Source organism: Euleptes europaea, chromosome 8 (assembly GCF_029931775.1).
Source record: "Euleptes europaea isolate rEulEur1 chromosome 8, rEulEur1.hap1, whole genome shotgun sequence".
Lineage (NCBI taxonomy): Eukaryota > Metazoa > Chordata > Lepidosauria > Squamata > Sphaerodactylidae > Euleptes > Euleptes europaea.
The window spans coordinates 14,185,235-14,207,946 of NC_079319.1; the positions used below are offsets into that span (position 1 = coordinate 14,185,235).

General features: G+C 44.3%; 1 protein-coding gene across 1 annotated transcript; it reads right to left on the reverse strand.

The window, feature by feature from the left end:
* Nucleotides 1-11,244: 11,244 nt before the first annotated feature.
* On the reverse strand, nucleotides 11,245-19,188 carry NTAQ1 (N-terminal glutamine amidase 1). The gene is made up of 6 exons (XM_056854840.1): nucleotides 19,097-19,188; nucleotides 17,349-17,448; nucleotides 16,560-16,610; nucleotides 14,701-14,849; nucleotides 12,457-12,581; nucleotides 11,245-11,382 (listed from the first exon to the last, which is right to left on the reverse strand). Exons 1-6 carry the CDS (start codon nucleotides 19,180-19,182, stop codon nucleotides 11,276-11,278), a joined length of 618 nt encoding a protein of 205 aa, XP_056710818.1. The 5' UTR covers nucleotides 19,183-19,188; the 3' UTR covers nucleotides 11,245-11,275.
* Between the last annotated feature and the right edge of the window lie 3,524 nt (nucleotides 19,189-22,712).

The following is a 22,712-nucleotide window of genomic DNA, read 5'->3' on the forward strand; positions in this document are numbered from 1 at the left end:
TCCTCCCACATAACGAGATTTTAGGAGGCAAAGGGAGTTGTCATTCAAGTGGCATCAGACTCTTTTAAGAACATGGCCTTCTACTAATCGAACTGATGTGCGGAAAGACATTGCTCTGTAAATACGTCACTTTGTAAGAATCAGAGTGGAAGGTATAGGGGAGAGACAAGAGTTCTGCTTAAGGGATTGAGATGGAATGTGCTCTCTATCCGTTTGAAATGTCTCTTTGGTTTCAGCGGATGAAAAAGGAAACCAGTGTGGGCAGACTAAAACCATTGAATTACTCCCCGATCTGAGTTTTGTTTACTATAGATATTTATACTGAACATATTTTTAGAATGACATATATAATGGGAGAGATACATCCCTTTATCCTTTTTTTTTTTTACAAAGAAAGAATCAACACAAAATGTACACACCCTGCCATTTTCTACCTCTGAAAAGCTTTCCAACCTAATATGCAATGTGAAGTCTTGTATTTTATGCAGAGATTTAAAGGGAAACTGTTATTGGTGACCGTAACCATATTTCTTTGATGGCTGATTTAGTCTGCTTGCGTTTTGGCCATATTTGAATAGTTGGGTTCTAGGAAATTTAGAAAAGCCTATAGGTTTTTGCTAGATCCTTCCTTTGATGGGCTAGTAAAAATATCAAATGAAAAGAAGAGTTTATGATGGAGACTTTGGTATGCCCCATCAGTCCTTTGTGCTTTCATGAACACGTGAAGCTGCCTTATACTGAATCAGACCCTTGGTCCATCAAAGTCAGTATTGGTCTACTCAGACCGGCAGCAGCTCTCCAGGGTCTCAGGCAGAGGTCTTTCACATCACCTACTTGCCCTAGTCCCTTTAACTGGAGATGCCGGGGATTGAACCTGGGACCTTCTGCATGCCAAGCAGATGCTTTACCACTGAGCCATAGCCTCTCCCCACTCTCTAGTGGCAGTGTGGCCCTTTCATGTCAATTTGTTGGTATTATTCTCCTAGATTCTCTCAGATCAAGTCATGGGATGTCTATGGGTGGATTCAGACAAAGCACACTGGGAGTGGCAAAGGCAATTTTTTTCTTTTTTGAACTCTTGAAAGGCATAGTTGTGCAGAGCTAGATTCGAGTCCAGTGGCCCCTTAGAGACCAACAAAATTTGGGGAGTATATGCTTTTGCAAGTCAAAGCTCCTTTCGTCAGGTATCTGAGTGTTGTCTCTTGGAAGTGTATATCCCAAAAATGTTGTTGGTCTCTACGGTGCTACTGGACTCGAATCTAGTTCTTCTACTGCAGATCAATATGTCTACCCTCCTGAAACTATGGGCACATTCACACATGGTGAATAATGCACTTTCAGTCCACCTTCAGTTCACTTTAACAGTAGTTTGCAAGTGGATTTTGCCATTTCGCACAGTAAAATCCAGCTGCAAATTGCATTGAAAGTGCATTATTCGGCATGGGTGAAAGTGCCCTATTTTCACAGTTGTGCCGGTTTTCAGTGAAGTGGAGCTTGGGTTGGGCAGATGCACCTGCAAGGCCCTGCATCTGCCCTTTGGTTAGTGCCCTTTGACATAATGAACCGACCTTTCCTTCCCTTCCCCAAAGCAGTTTTGATTTTTTTTTTTTTTTGAGAAAGGGAACTGACCATATGTCATCTCCGGGCAGCCATCTGAAGCACAGGACATTACCCTTATCAATGAACTGGATTCCGATTCAGTAATCATTATGCAAACTGTGAGGGTGGCTTGACGCAGGAGGCAAAGGTTGGTCTTTGCCCTACATTTATCAGTAATAACAATGTCAGCATTTTGAATCTCAGTTACTTGAAGCCAGAGGGGTAGTGATCACCTAGTCATGAATTATATTGAGGTCTTCATCCATTTCAATGGAACGAACAGCTCTGTATGCATTGAAGTGAATGAGGAAGCCCACCCATGCCGTAACGCATCAGGACATGCCCTGAGCAGCTGTTCTATATCATAGTAAGGAATTTGCAAGGAGAAGCCAGTTGGCCAGGGGTGGTCATGATCCACTCACAAAAACATTTATCAGCATGAAAGGCTTTAAAAAAATCCCCCAGGCAATGTCTCCATCATGACTTACTTTTGCTCCTAAAAATATTTACATATATCCGACTAGAATTGGAGCAGGGAATATACTCCGATGTCATACTAGTATAAATTTAGAATAGTTGGGTTTCTATGGAATTAATCTGAATTTACACCTGAGATTTGACTCCAGTTTTGAGGATCCTGATTTTATTAGCTTGCCCCAGTAAAATTCCAATGTATTGTGTCTAAGTGTTGTTCCCTATATTAATATCCTAAGGACCAGCCAGGTTTTAACTCCAGAATCTAATTACTGTATTCAAGGAAGAAATTCCTATTTTTGGAAACGGGGGAAGAATTATTATAAAGATCCTTTCTCATTGTTTGAAAATAATGTATATAAAGTTTAGGTGCCTTGTAAAGGACAAATCTGGAAAGTTAGTATTTGAAGAGAAAGAAATTCAAGATATCAGGAAGGGGTATTTGAGTTCATTATTAAGTATTCTACAAGACATTCTTTTTGCTGTTTTTGTTATTTTGGATTATCCTGTTGCAAGCAAAGATGCCACATAATTGATGCAAAGTAAATCTGTTAATAATCCTTTCCATGTAAGTGCAGGTTAGCGGTAGTAGATGGTTGCTGTTCCCTGTGAACAGGAATATGATAGAAAGATCTTCACCCTCTTGCTGCATTCCAAAGAAAAGCCATATCTAATATTCTGGACATCTCTTGCAGAACCAGTTGAAAAACTTGCAATGGAATTGGGCTGGGAGCTCAGCAAAGCCATTGGATTGGTCTCCACCATTCCATTCTATGTTGACAGTTGAGTCTGAGCTGAATATCATTCAGAAATGGTACCAGCTGTTGCCTTTGAGTCCAACTGTGGTTTTCATCAGGTTTTAGACATTACTTTTTGAGAATACCGAACTCCCTGCAAGCCACACACATCCTGAGTTTAGCACAAGGCTCATCTGTCATCTTTCAGTTGACTAAACGCCAGGCCAGAGTAGGCCACAAGACCGAAAATAAAAAGGTTAGGGGTCTTCCACATTACATCTTCTCTTTGGGGCAGCTTCTCCCATATGCCTAGTTGGGTGCAAGCGTCACCCAGCCCCTTGCTAGGTGCATAAGTACACCCGCCATCAAAAAGCATCAGAGAAGTGAAAAACACCGTGCTTCCGGAGGTATGTTGTTAAAGGGGATCTTTGCATGCTTGTTCTGATGGCTGGCTAAAGAATTTTGTGGGATGGGTTATGTCAGACCTAGGGAAGCCAAAGACATCAGCTGCCACCTCGTGATGTATCTGTTGCTAGACTGAACCACTTCAAAGGGCAGACAGAAGGATTAAATGTTTGTCTGTTCCCTCGGGTTAAAAAAAGAATATCCATGTAGGAAAAACTATCATGTCAAGAGAGAAAGCTTGGATACAAGCTTGAAAAGATTTTCTTACTGCACTGTGTTTCAGTGGAACGGCAAAATGTTAACTTTCTTATTCGCGATGCTAAAGTTTTATTCAGTTGCAGCATGGTTTAAATGGTCGCACTAAGAGTCATGTTCAAGTATCAGGAAGCTCTGCTTGTGCTGAAGGAAGGGGGGTCTCCTTGTTTATACATGTACAGTTACTGTGAACTAGGAACTGACTTGAGGATACGCTTTTGTGGAAAATATAAAATTCCCCCATGATACAATATGAAATTTTTTTACATGACATGCATTTTACTGTGGCAGGTGTGTGGAAGGTTGTTTGTCATGAATCACTATTCGTTAAACCACTGTAAAAGAAGAGTGATTCCTTGAGTTCTATCAGACAGGAATTCCGTGGAAATTATTTATACTGCTACAAAATGTCCTGCATTGATACTTGAGGAGTGCATGGCAAGAAACGGAGGAGGGCAAAGATGCTTTGAGGCCATGCGTGTCCACACATGCAGATTAAAACTGGGTTAGGTAATTCCCTCAATCCAGGGAAACCTAGTTACCAGTTCTGGACAGGAGATGGCTATAGACTTCTAATGGAGACTTCTTAGTATGGTCACCAAAGTCCGACACCTAGGTAGGGTTGCCAACTGCCAGGTGAAAAATGTCCTGTCCCTGTAATAGGAAGCATAATGGGATGGTATTTATCAGGTGACCCTGACCTAAATGGCCCAGGCTAGCCCAATCTCACAAGCTAAGCAGGGGTGGCCCTGGTTAGTTCCTGGAAGGGAGACCACCAAGGAAGGCCAGGCTCACTACGTAGAGGCAGGCAATGGCAAACTGCCTCTGTTCATCTCTTGCTTTGAAAACCCCATGACGGGTCACCATAAATTGGCTGTGACTCGACAATACTTTCTTATCAGCACCATTTATTATGTGGTGTGATTTACTGTGAAAAGCTTCAGCTGCCCATTTCACCATATTACGCCTTTTATTAAAGTGACAGGACATTTTTCTTTCCTCTTCCCAGGAATCTTTGAAGGAAACAGACAGTTATTATGAATTGGGTATGTTTGAACTGCAGATTGGGAGCTGTGCTAAGAAGCTTGTACAGTTTGTAATGGTAGTGAAGGGGTCTGGAAAGAAAGGAAGGTGGCTTTTTGGCTATTAGGCCATTACTTGAGTGTAGGAGAGAGAAAGCATGCAACTGTGTCCATGTTTTTGTGAAGAGAGACGTAAATTTTTAAAATTCTTCCACTGTATTACACTAAGTGTAAAACCAGTTAATCTGTAACTGTGATCATTTTGTATTTCTTGTGACCCCATTAATCATTTCTTGTATGCAAACCAGCCCTTGGCACACAAATTCCTAGTGAACATTGCTGGTCTATACTATGGCTTTCTATTGTTTTGATTTTTTTTTTTTAATGTGTGAGTTCTCTACTATAGAAACACTGTTCCACAGACACAATTCCTATGCAAAGTAAATAAAGGTCTGTGCTGTATGTATATAGGAAGATTTTGAATGCTTTTCAGCTTTTGAATGAGCCAAATTCAAAAGTCATGCCTATTTGAGTATGAGTCCAGAAAAGTGACTTCTAGCCACCTATTTGACTGCATCAAGTGGGTGGTTAAAATCCTCTTTCCACTTGGCAAGATAAGATCAATGTCTGAGAGAGAACTCATCTGGTGGTGGTCCATATGAGCTCTTGGGCTCTGATCTGGAGAACCAGGTTTGATTTCCCACTCCTCCACATGAGCGGCCGATGCTAATCTGGTGAACTGGATTCCCCCCCACACACACACACACTCATTCACATGAAGCCAGCTGGGTGACCTTGGGCTAGTCACAGCTCTCTCAGCCTCACCTACCTCACTGGGTGTCGTAGGGAAGGGAAGGTGATTGTAAGCCGGTTTGATCCTTAATTGGCAGAGAAAGTCGGCATATAAAAACCAACTCCTCTTCTTTTGATCTCCATTAAATAAGGTCAGATGCTGATAAATATGTTGGGAGATGTGATTGTAGGTTCCTGCTCCAGAACTTCAATTTTGCACAACAGACTCTTGGGAGTATAGTTACTTTTTCTGTCTACCAAATGACGTGCCAGAGAGCTTCTGGCCTTAACTGCAGGTACTCTAGACTGAGGAGGTGGTAAAGAGGTGGTAGAGTTCTGAGATAGTCGAGGGGACTACTCTAGTTCAGATGGATGCAAATGGGAGGGGGAAATCAACAGTTTTGGATGCCCCCTTGCATAAAAAGGCTCTGCGCAAGAAACTAGCATCACAGGTAGAGAGAGGAGACTTGGCTGGAACCTTTCAGGTTTTTCATTGTGGAGGAATGTTTCATGTGGCGGAGCATTTTTTTAAAAAATGGCATCCTGAAGCAACGCGTGTGGAGACCAGGCCTGATCTGAAATAATCCAGGAACATTCCTCGTGCAGCAAAGTATTTAATAAATCTGACAGAATGTTCTTGGGCTTGAAGTCTTCCATTTACTACGTGGGAGAGGCTTCTCAGCAACCTGTTTCATGGCTGATTTTCACGGCCCCGGGTCTTGCCAAAAAAGAGAGGAGAAAGGTCCCTTTAATTATAACTTTTCCTTTTGCTGGCAGTCTTGTTGGCAAAAACAATGTCTTGCTGTAAATGTGATGCCTTTATGACTGTTAAGTCGTGTTCCTTTTGTGGATGAGATTGGCTGTTTATGAGATTCAGGGTTCTGGAGTTACGCCAGTGGCACATGCAATGCAAAGAAAAGACAGGCTTGGATTCTGTCTTTTAAAAAAAAAACCAGCTCTAAAGCCCTTTTCTTACTAAAAGTGACATCCCTCCCCACTTAACTATGCAATCTTTGGAAAACAAGCCCACTACTCTTAGGGCCTCGTCTGTGTCTTTAGAAGAACATGAGTTAAAGTTGGATTTTCTCCCTTTCCGCAACTTCCAGCAGTAGTTTCTGGGAACTATCAGGAAAATAACATAGTGTGTGGGGGGAAAGCTACTGAAGATGGTGAATTTATTCTCCTCGATGAGGTTATCCGTCTGGTCCAAATAATTCTATTGCCTGGGAGGTCCAGATAGAACAGGTGGTCTTCGGCCAGGGGGTCCCCAACCTTTGGGAGTCTGCGGATGTCTTTGGAGCTCTGACACAGCCACAAGTGGCTTCCAAAGGAGGTGGAGCCAGCCACAATGGCTGCCACAGCTTGCCTTCAGCCACATGGCCAAGATCCTTGTGCTGTGGTGACAGCTGCTGCCAAAGCAACACTTTTAAAAATCTGCACAGCCAATAAAAATCTCCATTGGCCAGTCAGAAGCCGTGCTGGTCGAAAGCTGCACCTGGCCCCACCGACTTTCTAAAAACAATGGGCGGGTGCCAGGAAAGGTACTGCCGGGTGCCATAGCACCCACAGGTACCACATTGGGGACCCCTGTCTTAGACACTGTTCCCTCCAAGGTCTTTCATGGGACCCGCCAAGAGGATTCTGTCTTTCTAGCAGCCATGCCTGTTGGCTCCCACTTCTCACCTAGATGACCCGTAATGCATTGCTGGTCCTCTGGTCCTCTCGATTGCTGTCCATACTTACTGTTTCTCAGCTGCTGGATTTGCACTGCTCCTAATAACTAGGAGTAGCAACCCAGGCAAACCACTGGGCGCTAGGAGTAGCAGCCCAGACAAACGGAGGCACTCCCGTCCCATTTTCAAATCATCTTTGGTTTCGAAGATCAGGATTAGGGATGTGTGCCTTTGCTGCTGAGATCATGTGTGGCGCTGAGAAAATCCCACCTGTCTTTTTGCTCCAGAACTGTCCAGTTGCTCTCAGTAGGACTACCCCAAAGTAGCTGAGCGGAGGACATTGCAGTCTTGTGTATTCAGGGGAACCCCTGAAATGACAAGAGCTCGGTGGCTGCAAACTCTGTCGATCAAGGGTGAATATAGAGCTCTAGGACGGCTTCATAAGAATCATTCTGCTCAAATGGTGAGGAGTCGGTCGTGCAGGAACTGGAGTGGAAGGGAGAGGCATCCGTTTTGCCCTAGAGCAGACCTTGCCCTTTCCCCTCTCAAATGCAAACTCTAATGGGGGAAAAAGGGCTCTTGTCATATTTTGCATTACATCATGCCAATAGGCCAGCTCCAGAATGAAACGTTTCTTTTGAATAAAGTCAGACGTTTCTTTTTAGAACTTTGTTAGCAGTACTAATATATACCTGCCTGTATATATATGTATACAGAAAATGCTTATTTGTTTGAAAGATTCTGTTGTTTTTAAATAAAAAGATGTAGTTCAATGGGATGGTTCAGAGGTAAAAAGAAATGGAAACCTCTTATGTTTAATAACATGGTGTGGCTGAAAATCCTTCCATATAAATTTTGCACATTCTTTTTCTTGCATGTTCAACCCCTTAACTTTTACAGCTGTTTGGTCCAAGCAGTGATGTATTTTTTTTTTTTGTAAACTGTTTTTTGACACTGAATTATAAATAAAATGTTCAGATATTATAAACACTGGTGTCTCCCATTGCTTCAGCGTGTTCAGACTTCTGGGTTAACGCTACCGGACTTTGGGTAACCTTTATCTGCTACGATTTGGGGAAACATTACATTCTGTTGTGCCTCTGGTCTGAAGGTAGTTAAGAAAAGGGTTGTAACTCAGCGGCCGAGCACATGCTGAAAGACCCAATCCTTGACGTTGCCAGTTAACGGATCTTGATGCCAGGAAAGGCTTGTCTCTGAGTTTCTGGGAGGCCAGATAGTGATGAGCTTAGATGGGCCATTGGTAGGGCTGCCAACCTCCAGGTACTAGCTGGAGATCTCCTGCTATTCCAACTGATCTCCAGCCGATAGAGATCAGTTCCCCTGGAGAAAATAACCGCTTTGGCAATTGGACTCTATGGCATTGAAGCCCCTCCCCAAACCCCACCTTCCTCAGGCTCCACCCCCAAAACCGGCCGGTGGCGAAGAGGGACCTGGCAACCCTAGCCATTGGTCTTAACTGCTATGAACAGCTTCATATGTGGTTTTTGTGGGCTGGTCTTCACCGAGACACCACTGACTGACAACTCTCTTCCCATTACCAGGATCATGAGTATCATTTGTTCTCTGAACCGAGATGCTTCAGCTGAGAATCGATGGGTATTGAGTCAACCTGGCAAAATCAGTAGATCAAGTTGCCCATGGTTATAAATGTGCTGCATATCGACAACATAGACTTAAAGTCATGTATTAGTTTTTCCTTTTCCCCAAGGAACCCTGGAGATGTAGTTACATTGGGGTGCGGGCATAGGATCTTTTAACAGCATGCTCAACTCCCTTGCCAAACTACATTTCCCAAGATTCATTTTGACGGGGAGAGCTCCGACTGTTAAAACAGGAATCCAATCACAGTGAATGTTGAAGTGCAAATATGTCTCTATAATTCCATGATTCTGAGAAGTCCACTGATGAAAAAACATGAATTTGGGGGCCTTGAAAGCAAATGGGTGGTTTATTTGGCCAACAGAAAGGAGGCACGTTTTGCTACTCTGCTCTGTTATCTGGTTTCCCCAAGTACCTTCTCGTACAAATTCAATAGGTCTAGCAAAAAGAAATAAATACAGTTTTTAAAAAGCTCACTCCTGGGGCTAGACCACAACATACAATCTTTCTTTCGCCACAAACCTAATACTTATGTGCCCTCTATTTTTAACCCAATGGTGGAATGCAGCAGAGTTAATAGCAGTTTACAGAGGTGTCTAGACAGTTTTGTGGAGGGGGGGGAGGGCAGTACAAGAAGAACAGGAAATGTCTTGCATTTCAGAGTAAGTGGGGATGTTAAAAAGTTTTGATGAGTACGTGATTGCTTGGGGAAAACAGCTTGCTTCAGATTTGTATTTTGAAGTGGCACAGACGACTCCCACTTCCCCACACACACACACACACAAAAACCTCACAGCCAAAATCACTGCAACCTTCAACCTGTTTCTGTCAGCATAAGTCTTACTGAAGGCAATGGTGTTGCTCTAGAATAAATTCAGTTATGGATAGAATAAAGCCACCGTTACAAAGCAGGGGAGGGGGGATTCACATACTATGCAAACATTTCTGTTATGCCCTTCCTTTTAGCCCACTGGGAAAGCTCTATTTTTATCATTTTTTGGTAACTGAAAAATCCAGATGTATTAAAGGGTAATATTTTCACATGGCCCAGTGTAGGCGAGGCCTGGACCCTGCTGATTGCAGTGAAAAAACAGGGGGGGGGGTGATAATGTTTGGTTGGTAATATTAATGTTATTTAGTGTCGGTAATAATACTTTTCATAGCTGATCGTTAACTTTTATTTAATTTGGATAGGATTCTCTTTGTGGCTTAATTTCCCTTGTTAAGCCTAGGGATGCTATGCCAACAATCTGGAGGAAAAAATCCCCTGCCCCCTTAATAGAGGCTTAATGTGTGGAGATGAGCAGTTGAAACTTTTTATGGCATGGAGGTAAATATCGTCCCATTAAGCTTCTATCAAAGGGGCTGGACCCTTTCCCCCCCCAAATCCAGGCTGGAAAATATACTGGAGTGTATTACAGATGAGTTCTCCTAATATGAGACTATTTGCAAATGGTGACACCTAGTGGCAGAACACAGTATTAGCCTTCTCATGATTAAATAGAGGTCCCCGAGCAGAAAAACAGCCTCTCCTCTCACAGTTATAAGGCAGGAAAACCCTCTCCCATAATCAAAGCACTGAATAAGACTGAAGAAAATCAAAGCAGCTTCTTAAATGGAGATATTCAAAATTAATAAGAGACAGAATGATCCAGAAGGTTTAAATAAACAAACAAGTATCCATGTAGAGTTTACACAAGGAAATCAAATCCAATTGAATCATGGGTGATAAAAATTCATGTAGTCCAGCATCCTGTTTCCCACACTGGTGATTTAAGAAAGCAATAGCCTCCCCACCCCAGCAATTGTTATTCAGAGGTGTACTGCCTCTGAATGTGGAGGTTCTTTTTAGCCATTCCAGGTTAGCAATTGACAGACCTACCCTCCATGAATTTTCTAGTCCTTTTTAAAAAGAGCAACTAAACTAATGACCATTACTATTATTTACTTCATTTATACCAGACCTTTCCTCCCAATGGGCGCCCTAAGCGGTTTACATCTTTCTCCTCCGTTTCATCCTCAAAACAACCCTGTGAGGTAGGTGAGGCTGAGAGGATGTGACTGGCCCAAAGTCACCCAGCAAGCTTCCATGGCAGTGGGGATTTGAACCCGGGTCTCCCAGATCCTAGTCCAACACTCCAACCACTACCCCATGCTAACTCTCAATATTCTGTCATTTCAAAGAGAGTTGCACACTGCTAACACTGTCAGCGCCACATTCTGCGGGCTCTTGATAGATTTTTTAAATCTACAAAACCCGTCCTAGAGATCATAACGGGATGGGATATGAGTAGCAAACCACTTGAATCCCTCTTTTTCCATGTTGAAATTCAGTATATGACCAGGAGGTTTCAAGATGCTGACTTCTCCCTCTGCTGGTCAAAGCTAAAACTACATCCTAAGAGCCCAAATCCTTGCTAGTTCCTGTTTTTGCTTTCCCCCAAAAATATATTAATTGTATTCAGCTACAAACTTTATAAATAAAAAACATTTGGTGGAATTTTTTAAAAACCTCTTGGAAGAGACTTCAAAAAAATTAAAACACTGTATTTAGTTTAACACATTCTTTTTATTTCCAAAAATGCAACAAATAATACTCCAAGTTCATACAAATGAAAATCAATAAATAGACTGGCAAACATCCTCAAAGCCGTGCTTCAGCTGGAATGATTTCACTGTCCTTCATCATGAGCTGCAATCAGCTCTGATTGCCAAACCTCTGTACAAATTCAGAAAGCGGCAATACGGTCCCCGATCCTACATCTGGATTCATACTGATGAAATCGTCCAGGTTCATCTTGAAGTCTAAAAAAAGAAAGAAAAATGGAGAGCAAGTGAAGAAAACAGCAATTTTTTAAAAGTCTCCTAAACTGTGTAGACCCTGACCTAGGTGGCCCTGGCTACTCTTATCTCATCAAATCTCAGAAGCTAAGCAGAGTCGCCCCTGGTGAGTACTTGGATGGGAGTCCACCACAGAAGTCCAGGGACGCTACGCAGAGGCAGGCAATGGCAAACCTCCTCTGTTCGTCTCTTGACTTGAAAACCCTACAAGGCTGCCAAAAGCCAGCTGCGACTTGACCGCACTTTACACGCACAAACCTCCGGGCACTTTTGTTGATTACAAACAGCTCCAGATCGGTACGTGCTGGGAAGCTTTGCTCCTTGTCCTGAGAAGCAGGCCGAGCTTGTGTTGCCAGGCCTTCCCCTGCACCCCACCAGCTCGCTTACCTGCCGCCCCCAACAGCCGGCCACCGTTATCCTAGCCACGTTGCCGCCATTGCCGCCAACTGGGGTTCCAGAGCAACCGGGTCTCTCTCTCGCTCTGTGCAGGACAGCCCGGTAGCTCCAGCAGCCAAAACGCTGCCCTGCACATGGCCAACACAGCCCGAGCAGAGGGAAGGAGGGCCGATTGGGCTCTAGGCCACCTGCAGCCCTGCCCTCCGACAAACAGCTGACGATCTGGAGATAGCGGGTGGGGCGAGGCAGGATCATCCGGCCCACATGCTTGCTAATGCAGGCTGGCAGAGAACTCGGAGACAGTAGCTCTCTTATAGACTTGGGGGGGGGGGGCAAAGGAAGAAGAAGAGTTGGTTTTTATATGCTGACTTTCTCTACCACTTAAGGAAGGATCAAACCAACTTACAATCTCCTTCCCTTCCTCTCCCCACAACATACTCCTTGTGAGGTAGGTGAGGCTGAGAGAGCTCTTAATAGAACTGTGACTAGCCCAAGGTCACCCAGTTGGCTTCATGTGGAAGAGTGGGGAAACCAACCCAGTTCTCCAGATCAGAGTCCACCGCTCCAATATCTAAATACCTATATAAGTTAAGCAGTAGTAGTCATCGGATCTGGTTTTGATAAAATGCAACAAGAGCTTACCTGCAGTTTCAATGCATGGGTACGGGGGAGGCAGCTTCAGCCAGTTCCCGCTGGCGTCCTTCATATGGGACCGGTCGGAAGCAAAAGTCTTCAGGTACAAATCCGCTCGAACGGCTCTGACTTTTCTAAACATGCCAAACAGTTAAATGTCGGGGACTGTCTAATCCACAGCAGAGACATCAGCAAGACATCAAAAAACACTATTTCTCAATGTAACCACCTTTTAACCATATTACAAAGGGCACCTTTTAATATTTCCATTCCTTTTGTAATCTGTTGAATTGTGTTTTTATGCCAATAAAGGAATCATGATGATGATGACATCAGCAAGCAAGAGATTCTGCTCCTTGTATTTTTACATCTGAACCAACTATTGATTGTAAGCATTGAACTGTATGAGCACAATCAATCTGAACAGTGAAAACCCACTTTAAACACGTGAATTTTACAAACTGCCATCTGTATGCCAGCTTAGGTTATAGGAAGTCAAACTGCCCTGGGAAAAAGTAAAGGGGGGGGGGAAACCCTGACAAAATTTTATTTTTAATCTTCAACTCACTCCCATGTATAACTCAACGTTGATGACGGCAAGTATTCTGGGGCATGCCAGGCTAACCCAATCTTGTCAGATCTCAGAAACTACGCAGGGTCACCTACGCAGGGATGGGAGGCCACCAAGGAAGCCCAGGGTTACTAGAAGAAGAAAAAGATGAAGAGTTGGTTTTTATATGCCGACTTTCTCTACTTCTTAAGGCAGAATCAAGTCGGCTTACAATCACCTTCCCTTCCCCTCCCCATAACAGACACCCTGTGAGGTAGGTGGGGCTGAGAGAGCTCTAAGAGAGCAGTGACTTGTCCAAGATCACCCAGCTGGCTTCGTGTGCAGGAGTGGGGAAACGAATCCAGTTCATCAGATTAGCCTCCGCCACTCATGTGGAGGAGTGGGGAATCAAACCCGGTTCTCCAGATCAGAGTCCACTGCTCCAAACCACCGTTCTTAACCACTACACCATGCTAGGCAGAAGTAGGCAGTGGCAAACCCACCTCTGTTTGTCTCTGGTCTTCAAAAACCCTACGGGGTCATCATAAGTCAGCTGTGAGTTGACGGCCACACACACAAACAATCACGCCACCCCTACTTGTATGTTGGCTCCACTGTGTGTGTAAAGTGCTGTCAAGTCACAGCTGACTCCTGGTGACCCGTTAGGGTTTTCAAGGCAAGAGAATAACAGAGGTGGTTTGCCATTGCCTGCCTGTGTGTAGTGATCCAGGACTTCCTTGGTGGTCTCCCATCCAAATATCAGGGCTGACCCTGCTTAGCTTCTGACAACTGAGGAATCTGGGCTAGCCTGAACCATCCAGGTCAGGGAGTTGGGCTCATTATCATCCCGGTTTACCTCAGTCTCACCGAATGGAAATCTGAATACAAGCTGAAGTTTATTTTTTACTCTGCAGCCAGTGCTCAGTGATATTCCTGAAGCATAATTGCACCCACAAAACCTCAAATCAGGGCACAACTTTAAAAAATGATACTCAAGCCAGCAGCTAAGCTCCCAGAGAGCCCGTGAGTGAAACAGGACTGAGCTGCCCGACTAAGACATTCTGCTGAACAAGATGGTAAGACCAGCTACTGGGCAGGGGTCCCTGAAGGAGACAGCAGTTCCTCTGATGCTTCAAAAATAATGTACATAGCTCAGGTTTCCAAAATGGCAGCAGTGCTGTTGGTGACAAGGTGGTTTGGCCCAACATGAACACACATAAAGCTGCCTTACACTGAATCAGACCATACTGAATCAAGGTCATTATTAGCTACTCAGACTGGTAGTGGATCTCCAGGGTTTCAGGCAGAGGTCTTTCCCATCACCTACTGGAGATGCTGGGGATTGAACCTGGGACCTTCTGCATGCCAAGCAGTGGCTCTACCACTGAGCCAAAATTTTCAGGCTGACTGCCTCTAAGAATCTGCAGAGGTGCCATAGCTCAGTGGTAGAGGATCTGCTTTGAATGCAGAAGGTCCCAGGGTCAATCCTTGGTGTCTCCGGTTAATAGGATCAGGCAGTAGGTGATATGAAAGTCTAGGGCTGCCAACTGCCTGGAGGGGGGGAAATCCCGCCCTTTTAACAGAAGCTTCCTGGGATGTTATTTACCAGGCGATGTTATTTCGCTCCAAGCTGCGAAATGATACCATACAATTCTAAAGTCAGCACAGTGCATCACGTCCATGTTCATGCTTTACATCCTCACCTTCGAAATCCTGGTTCGAGAATATCGTCTGATTTAAAGGCCTCTTCAACATAAGTGTCAAAAGGACACGGGAAAGGTAGCACCGTGTCGAGATCATAAATAAAGTTCTGGTTTCCGTTTGATACGTGAAGTAAAATAACATGGTAATCCTGTAAATGGGGGGGGGGGAGGAAATCTTATCAACTGCAAGTATGTACAATAATTACAGAAGCCGGAAAAAGGTATCAAACTCCATGTAACAACTTTAAAGTTACCTTTTATGTGTTTTTAGGGGTCATGACAGTGAGCTGGGGAATCCCTGGTTCAAGACTCTCTTCTACTGTGAACTCAACAGAGATTAATTTCTTTATATCTATATCTTTCTTGCCTTGAAAACCCCATGAGGGGTCATCATAAGTCAGCTATGACCCAAGGGCACTTTCCACCACTATAAATCTATATTGGTGAAAAGTGCTGTCAAATCACCACTGAATGACGGTGACCCCTCAAGGGTCTTTCAAGGCACAGCTTTTTTCAAGGGCTGACTTTCAATAGATCACAGCGAGGAAGCTGCTCTGCTATGTAATTTTATTCATTTATTCATTCACACACCCCTTTTTCCTGAATGGGGACCCAAAGCGGCTTACAGTTTAATTCGCTTCTCCTCATTTTATCCTCACAGCTACCCTGTGAGGTAGATTAGGCTGAGAGTGACTGCCCCAAGCAGCTTCCATGGTAAAACAGAGTTTCAAACCCACATTTCTCAGATCCTAGCCCAGTACTCTAACTGCTATACTACGCTGGCTCTTTTACCCTAACATTGGGTAGAAATATCTGTGGTTCAGCTTTCTTAACTGGGCCTTGTTCAGAGGGTGCAGATATGCCTTGGGTTCTACTTTTCTTTGGATTGACACCTTCTGTGCATGCCAACTTGCGCGCTCTCTCTCTCTCACTCTCTCTCTATATATATACTTAAAATTATTTAAAATTACATTATTGAGTGTTGTAGGAAGGCAGCAGCAGCAGGATGGCTGAGGCCATTCTACATGCACCATGTGCTTTAGCTCAGTGTGGTGGTGGAAAGTGCCTTCAAGTCACCGTTGTTGTTGTGACCCCATAGGATATTCAAGGCAAGAGACATTCAGAGGTGGTTTGCCACTGCCTGCCTCTGCGCGGGCTGAGAAAGTTCTGAGAGAACTGTGACTGACCCAAGGTCATCCAGCAGGCTTCATGTGGAGGAGTGGGGAATCGAACCCGGTTCTCCAGATTAGAGTCCACTGCTCTTAACCACTACACCACACTGCCTCAGTCTACAGCTCTGTAGTAAAGGGAATGTTTAGAAAGCCAGCGTGGTGTAGTGGTTAAGAGCGATGGTTTGGAGCAGTGGACTCTTATCTGGAGAACCGGGTTTGATTCCCCACTACTCCACATGAGAGGCAAACACTAATCTGGTGAACTGGATTAGTTTTCCCACTCCTACACATGAAGCCAGCTGGGTGACCTTGGGCCAGTCACAGCTCTGTTAGAGCTCTCTCAGCCCCACCTACCACACAGGGTGTCTGTTATGGGGAGGGGAAGGGAAGGTGATTGTAAGCCAGTTTGATTTTTCCTTAAGTGGTAGAAAAAGTCATCACATAAAAACCAACTCTTCTTCTTTGCATGCAGAAGGTCCCCAGTTCAGTCCTCAGACTGAAGGACCAAGGATCTCAGGCCAAAAGGCCAGAACAAATTTCCACCTGACCAGAAAGATGCCACCAGCTGAAGAAAGCAGTATTCAGATGGATGGAACAGCGATCTAATTCAATAAAAGGCAGTTTTGTACATTCACAGTTGTAAGGGCCAGCAAGAATTAGTAGAGTGCAAAGTGTGTATTTCCTCACCCAAATCACTGGCTGGTTTCCACATCTTGAATTTTGCTTCCAAAGTGGTACCTACAGGTTACAAGGAACAATTGTTTTTAACTGCATTTTTTAAAAATCCTGACCTTCCTCCAAAAAGTACATGGCTCTCCATGGCCTAATTCTATCCTCACACTAACCCTCTGAGGTAGGCTAGGTTGAGAGACAGTGACTGTGCTAAGGTCATAGAATGAGCTTAATGGCTAAGTTGTGGTTTATTTATTTATTTACTTCATTTATACCCTGCCTTTCTCCCTAAGGGTGACCCAAAATGGCTTACATTGTTTTCCTCGCTCCCATTTTATCTTCACAAGAAACCTGTGAGGTAGGTTAGGTGAGTGTGTGTGATTGGCCCAAGATCACCCATGGTGGAGTGGAAATTCAAACCTGGATCTCCTAGATCTCCTAGATCCTCTCTAACACTCTAACCACTACACTCATCTGGATTAGGACTGCCACTTGTTTTCTTTTCACTCGACTTGCTTCCTCCTCCTCTCTTCCCTTTAACTGTTGCCCAATTCCTGGGAATTTAGTGGGTGGCAACATTTGGAGATCAATTTCGTGACTTTAACTGATGCTTGCTGGGCTACCATTAATGGCAGAGAAGCAGGGCCATTTTAAAACATAAAAACCCACCCTGATTTGGATACATGGTCAATATCAAATGGCTTGAAGCTACAGAAAACATAGAATCGTTATGTCACCTAAGTGCTAGGCTGTGCTTCTCCCACCATTTTGTGCTCCAGCTTCAATCCTCAAATCACCACTCACCATCCTTCTGTCATTAGAAATGAAAATAGCATAAAATTCTTCCAAAGGGTATTGATTCTGGCTTCGGATGTATTCACAGAGCTTCCAAACGTTTTCCTCACTGTGAAAAAGACAAGGAAAGTAAACCTAGGTTAGCTCAGGTGGTTAGCGCTATCAGGCAGCTACCAGAGTTTCCAGTGGACTTTCCTGTCATTTGTTTTAGTACATCCTCTATCATAATTTTAATCAACCAAAAGGGAGACTGCAGCCAAGAACTCAGAAGGAGACTGAGACTAGGAAGGACAGTCATGAAGGAACTAGAAAAGATTCTTAAGTGTAAGGATGTGTCACTGGCGACCAAGATCAAGTTAATTCATGCCATTGTATTCCCTATTACTATGTATGAGTGTGAAAGCTGGACAATGAAGAAAGCTGATAAGAAGTAGATTCCTTTGAAATGTGGTCTTGGAGGAGAATGTTATGGATATCGTGGACTGCCAAAAAAACCCCACCCCAAATCAGTGGGTTATAGATCAAATCAAGCCTGAACTGACCCTAGAAGCTCAAATGACTAAACTGAGGCTGTCGTACTTCGGTCACACTATGAGAAGACAAGAGTCACTGGAAAAGACAATAATGCTAAGAAAAGCTGAAGGCAGCAGGAAAAGAGGAAGACCCAACAAGAGATGGATGGTCTCTATAAAGGAAGCCAAGTGCTGTTTGGAAGACCTGAGCAAGGCTGCTAAGGATAGGACATTCTGGAGGATACTGATTCATAGGGTTGCCACGAGTCGGAAGTGACTTGACGGCACAACACACACACTCTATCATGATACCAGAACCAACGGGTTGAAATTAAATCAACCAGAACCAACTGGATGAAATTAAATCAAAAGAGTTTCCGTCTAGACATTAGGAAGAATTTTCTAACAGTTAGAGCGGTTCCTATCTGTCAAAGATAGGACATTTTGGAGGACTTTCATTCATAGGGTCGCCATGAGTTGGAAGCGACGGCACTTAACACACACAGAGCGGTTCCTCAGTGGAACAGGCTTCCTCGGGAGGTGGTGGGCTCTCATTCCCTGGAGGTTTTTAAGCAGAGGCTAGATGGCCATCTGTCAGCAATGCTCATTCTATGACCTTAGGCAGTTCATGAGAGGGAGGGCATCTCGGCCATCTTCTGGGCATGGAGTAGGGGTCACTGTGTGTGTGTGGGGGTGGAGGAGGTAGTTGAGAATTTCCTGCATTGAGCAGGAGGTTGAACACATGAAGCTGCCTTCTACTGACTCAGACCCTTGGTCCATCCAAGTCAGTATTGTCTACTCAGACCGGCAGCGGCTCTCCAGGGTCTCAGGCAAAGAGGTCTTTCTCATCGCCTTGGACTAGATGACCCTGGCGGTCCCTTCCAATTCTATTTTTTTAAAAAATAATTTTTATTTCCTTCATTTAATACACCAACAAAAACAATAAAATAGTAATAATAAAAAGAAAAGCAAGTAATATCTCTAATTGGACAATCAAAGGACTTCCCCCCCCCCTCTTCCAACTAAAAATAAATTGCATAAACTTTTGCTAACGGAGCTAATCCCAATGGGATGTTAATTAACCTGTTCTTGTCCTATCCAACGTTATTAAATCAAGACCTAATATGAAAATTAATACAGAGGTCCCTTCCAATTCGATGATTCCCTTCTTATAGGAGCCAAGGGTCGGCCTGGATGGACGGGGGCTGCCCAGCCACCCCAAGCAGGGCTGCAGGGACTGCTTACCAGTAGCAGCTGGTGTAAACGCAAGCGGGCGGCGCAGGCACGGCCGGCAGGTAGGCGTCCAGGGCGGCTGCAAGCGGCGGGTCCATCCGGCCCCGCGCTCACCTGGCGATGGGGGCGGGTGGAGGGGCTCTATGGCCCAGGAGGAGCCTCGCAAGCGCGCACCCGCCCGCCCGCCGTCCCTCCCTCCCTCCCTCCCTCCCAGCTGCACGAAGCTGCACGAAGCTGCACGAGGCTCCGGAAGCGCGCGCGGAGGGCGCGTTGCAAGGAGCTCCTTCCCCGGGAAACCGCGCCGTCTTGCACGGGCTGGGAGCGCCGCGCCGGAGGGGAAGCAAAGGGCCCGGGGCGCTTCCCCGAGCGGCGGTTGCAGCGCGGCCGTTGGCGTGCATGCTCGGAAGGAAGCCCCCCGCCTGATGCATTGGGATTCACTCCCAAGAAAGTGGTGCAATGGCTCGCCCCTGTGCATGCTGAACTCGGAAGCCAGCGCCGCTTGATTCATTGGGATTTTACTCCCAAGAAAAGTTGCGCATAAGCTCACACCTCCATCCTGTCCATACTTACTCGGATGTAAGCAGGGCCGGATTGAGGTTTGATCAGGCCCTAAGCTATTTTTTCCTTTATTTATTTTTTATTATTTTCCACTTATATCACGTTTAGTTTCATCATTCAATTATGTATAACATAAACAATGTATAACATAACATTGTATAACATAATTCACAGTGGGTCGCCGTGTTAGTCTGTTTGCAGTAGTCTGTTAGTCTGTTTGCAGTAGTCAAAAAGGGCAAGACTTTTTGCAGTCTGTTTGCAGTAGTCAAAAAGGGCAAGCACCTTAAAGACTAACAAAAATATTTTCTGGTAGGGTATGAGCTTTCGTGAGCCACAGCTCACTTCTTCAGCTCACAGCTCACTTGTATAACATAACAATGTATAACACAAACAATCTTTTTATACAATGTATAACATATGTATAACATAAACAACATAAACATAAACTAATCGCTACAAATAATTCTATTTTATTGACTTCCCCTCTCCCCTCCTCTATCTATTTTATATATTTGTGGTTCCCTTTGTAATTAAATTCTAATTCATTATAATTTTTCATATATAAGTTTAACTATATATCACACTTTCTTATAATCTAAATTATAACAATAATATTTTTTCTACTGAGATCATTTGAATTAAATCAAACCATAACCTTTAATATTTCCCAAGTTAAATTCATTAACACAATATATTGTCCATGCCTCCCATTCTCCCATGAATTCCACATTTTCTTTTTGATTTACTAATGCAGTAAGTTTAGCCATTTCTGCTAGTCTCAGGCCCTAAGCTATTGAAGGTAATGGGGCCCTTATGTCCAGCTGTCCTTTGTCAACAACAAATTGTCGCTGTTTTTTGTGTTGAATATATGCTATATGATAATTTATGGACCTAGTAGGTATCTAAAGTCATTTGCACACAACACAAAACACTGTTGCTGTATGTAGGTTTTATTTTATTTGTTTTTTATCTTATATTTTGGAAATGGACATCCAGGTTTTTTTTCCTTTAAATTTTTTTGGGGGGCCCAAGAGAGCGGGGCCCTAAGCTATAGCTTGTTTAGCTTATACATAAATACGGCACTGGTAAGCCTCACTTACTTCGCGGGGATTTACTCCTGGGCACTTCACACACACACACACACACACACACAAGTGTTGATAGGATCGTAGCCTGACCGTAGCATCCTGAACTTGCGTTCCGTGGGGGTCACTGCCAAGGAAGCGTGCACAGGATCGCAGCACAACACTTCTCAGAAATTTTTGGGATGTGAGTCCAGATGGGAGAGGAAAGAGTTTGCACTTCCAGGAAATACACCTGGGCCATTTATGCACAGGTGGTTTTGCCTTGGATTTGCCATTCTTTGGATGCACATTTCCCCATCCAAATTCTCAAAACTCAACAAGAAGCCCCCCATGCAGAGTTCTGAGGATTCAGATGGAGAAAATGTGCCTCTAGAGAGTGGCACATCCAAGGCAAAACCTTCCGTGCATAAATGGCCCTGGAAGCGTCTTAAGTTTCTTATGATCATCTTTCATAGGCCAGAGGCCAACTTCCCTGAAGGAAAAAGAGGTTATTTAATTAACCTGAATGCAGGGATAAGGGCGGGGGAGTACTTTTTCTCCCAGGTATCGCCTGAAAGTTGTAAGCAAGGACATGTATCCATTATAAAACACAGAGCACAAATTCATTCAAGATCCAATCAGCGGGGTGGGAGTGACCTGCTCCTAATTCACTCAAGTCTGTTGTTACCTAATGAGCTCTACAAATTCAATGACAACTGTGGAAATGGAATTGGCCCTGGGAATTGTTGTCCCTCTTTAGTTATCTGTTGGCAATACTTGCCTTACAATTCCCAGCCATCAGGATCTCTGCTAGTCTGAGCAAAGCACGCCCACAATGCTTGAACCTTTGTGTTGGAAATATTGTCGAAGGCTTGGACTTTGTGTTGGACTTTGACTGGGGAAGTCTGGGTTAATGTCCCCTCCTTGATCATAAGGTCACACTCTCTCAGAAGGATCTACCTCACAGGTAAAAGCCCTTTTAATAGAAAGAGCTGCTAACTGCCACTTGGGAAAGACCTTGAGATTTGGGGATGGACCTCAGTGGGCTATGATGCCATACATAGGGTTAGAAAAGAGCAAGAGTCCACTAGCACCTTAAAGACTAACAAAAATATTTTCTGGCAGGGTATGAGCTTTCGTGAGCCACAGCTCACTATCTGAAGAAGTGAGCTGTGGCTCACGAAAGCTCATACCCTGCCAGAAAATATTTTTGTTAGTCTTTAAGGTGCTACTGGACTTTTGCTCTTTTCTACTACTGCAGACAGACTAACATGGCTACCCACTGTGAATAGATAGGGTTGCCAGGTTCCTCTTCACCAATGGCGCTGGCTCTATGTAATGCTCATTTACTGTTTTGTTTTTTGTTGCAGCGTTTTGTAACTGTTGTTGTTTGATTAGTTAGGTGCACTTAGCTAGCTAATAATTGAATGCATACATATAATACTGGTCATATAAATATGAGTGACATTTGAACTTCATTATTGTCTTCATTGTGTGAACGTTGGATGGCCGAGTGTGTGTGTGTAAAGTGCCCTCAAGTCGCAGCTGACTTATGGCGACCCCTTATGGGGTTTTCAAGGCAAGAGACTAACAGAGGTGGTTTGCCAGTGCCTTCCTCTGTATAGCAATCCTGGACTTCCTTGGTGGTCTCCCATCCAAATACTAACCAGGGCTGACCCTACTTTGCTTCTGAGATCTGACGAGATCAGGCTAGCCTGGGCCATCCGGGTCAGGGCTTGGATGGCCATAGCGGCTGTGATTTCTGTTAACTACCTGGAGGTTGGCAACCCTAGCCATAGAGTCCCCCTTCCAAAGCAGCCATTTTCTCCAGGGGAACAGGTATCTGTTGCCTGGAGATCAGTTGTAATTCTGGGAGATCTCCAGCCCCCACCGGAGGCTGGCAACCCTATTAAATAGGCCTGCCTCTCACATCAGTACAATGCTATAGATTCCTGATGTCACTAGCATTAGCCAGAGGACTTTTTTTTTTTAAAGCGAATGTTTCT

Coding starts and splice junctions, on each gene's coding strand:
- NTAQ1 (XM_056854840.1), bottom strand. CDS start 19,182: ATGGACCCGCCGCTTGCAGCCGCCCTGGACGCCTACCTGCCGGCCGTG. Junction 17,449..19,096: donor GTTTACACCAGCTGCTACTG/GTAAGCAGTCCC, acceptor TCTTTTTCACAG/TGAGGAAAACGTTTGGAAGC. Junction 11,383..12,456: donor CCCATGCATTGAAACTGCAG/GTAAGCTCTTGT, acceptor TTCTTTTTTTAG/ACTTCAAGATGAACCTGGAC.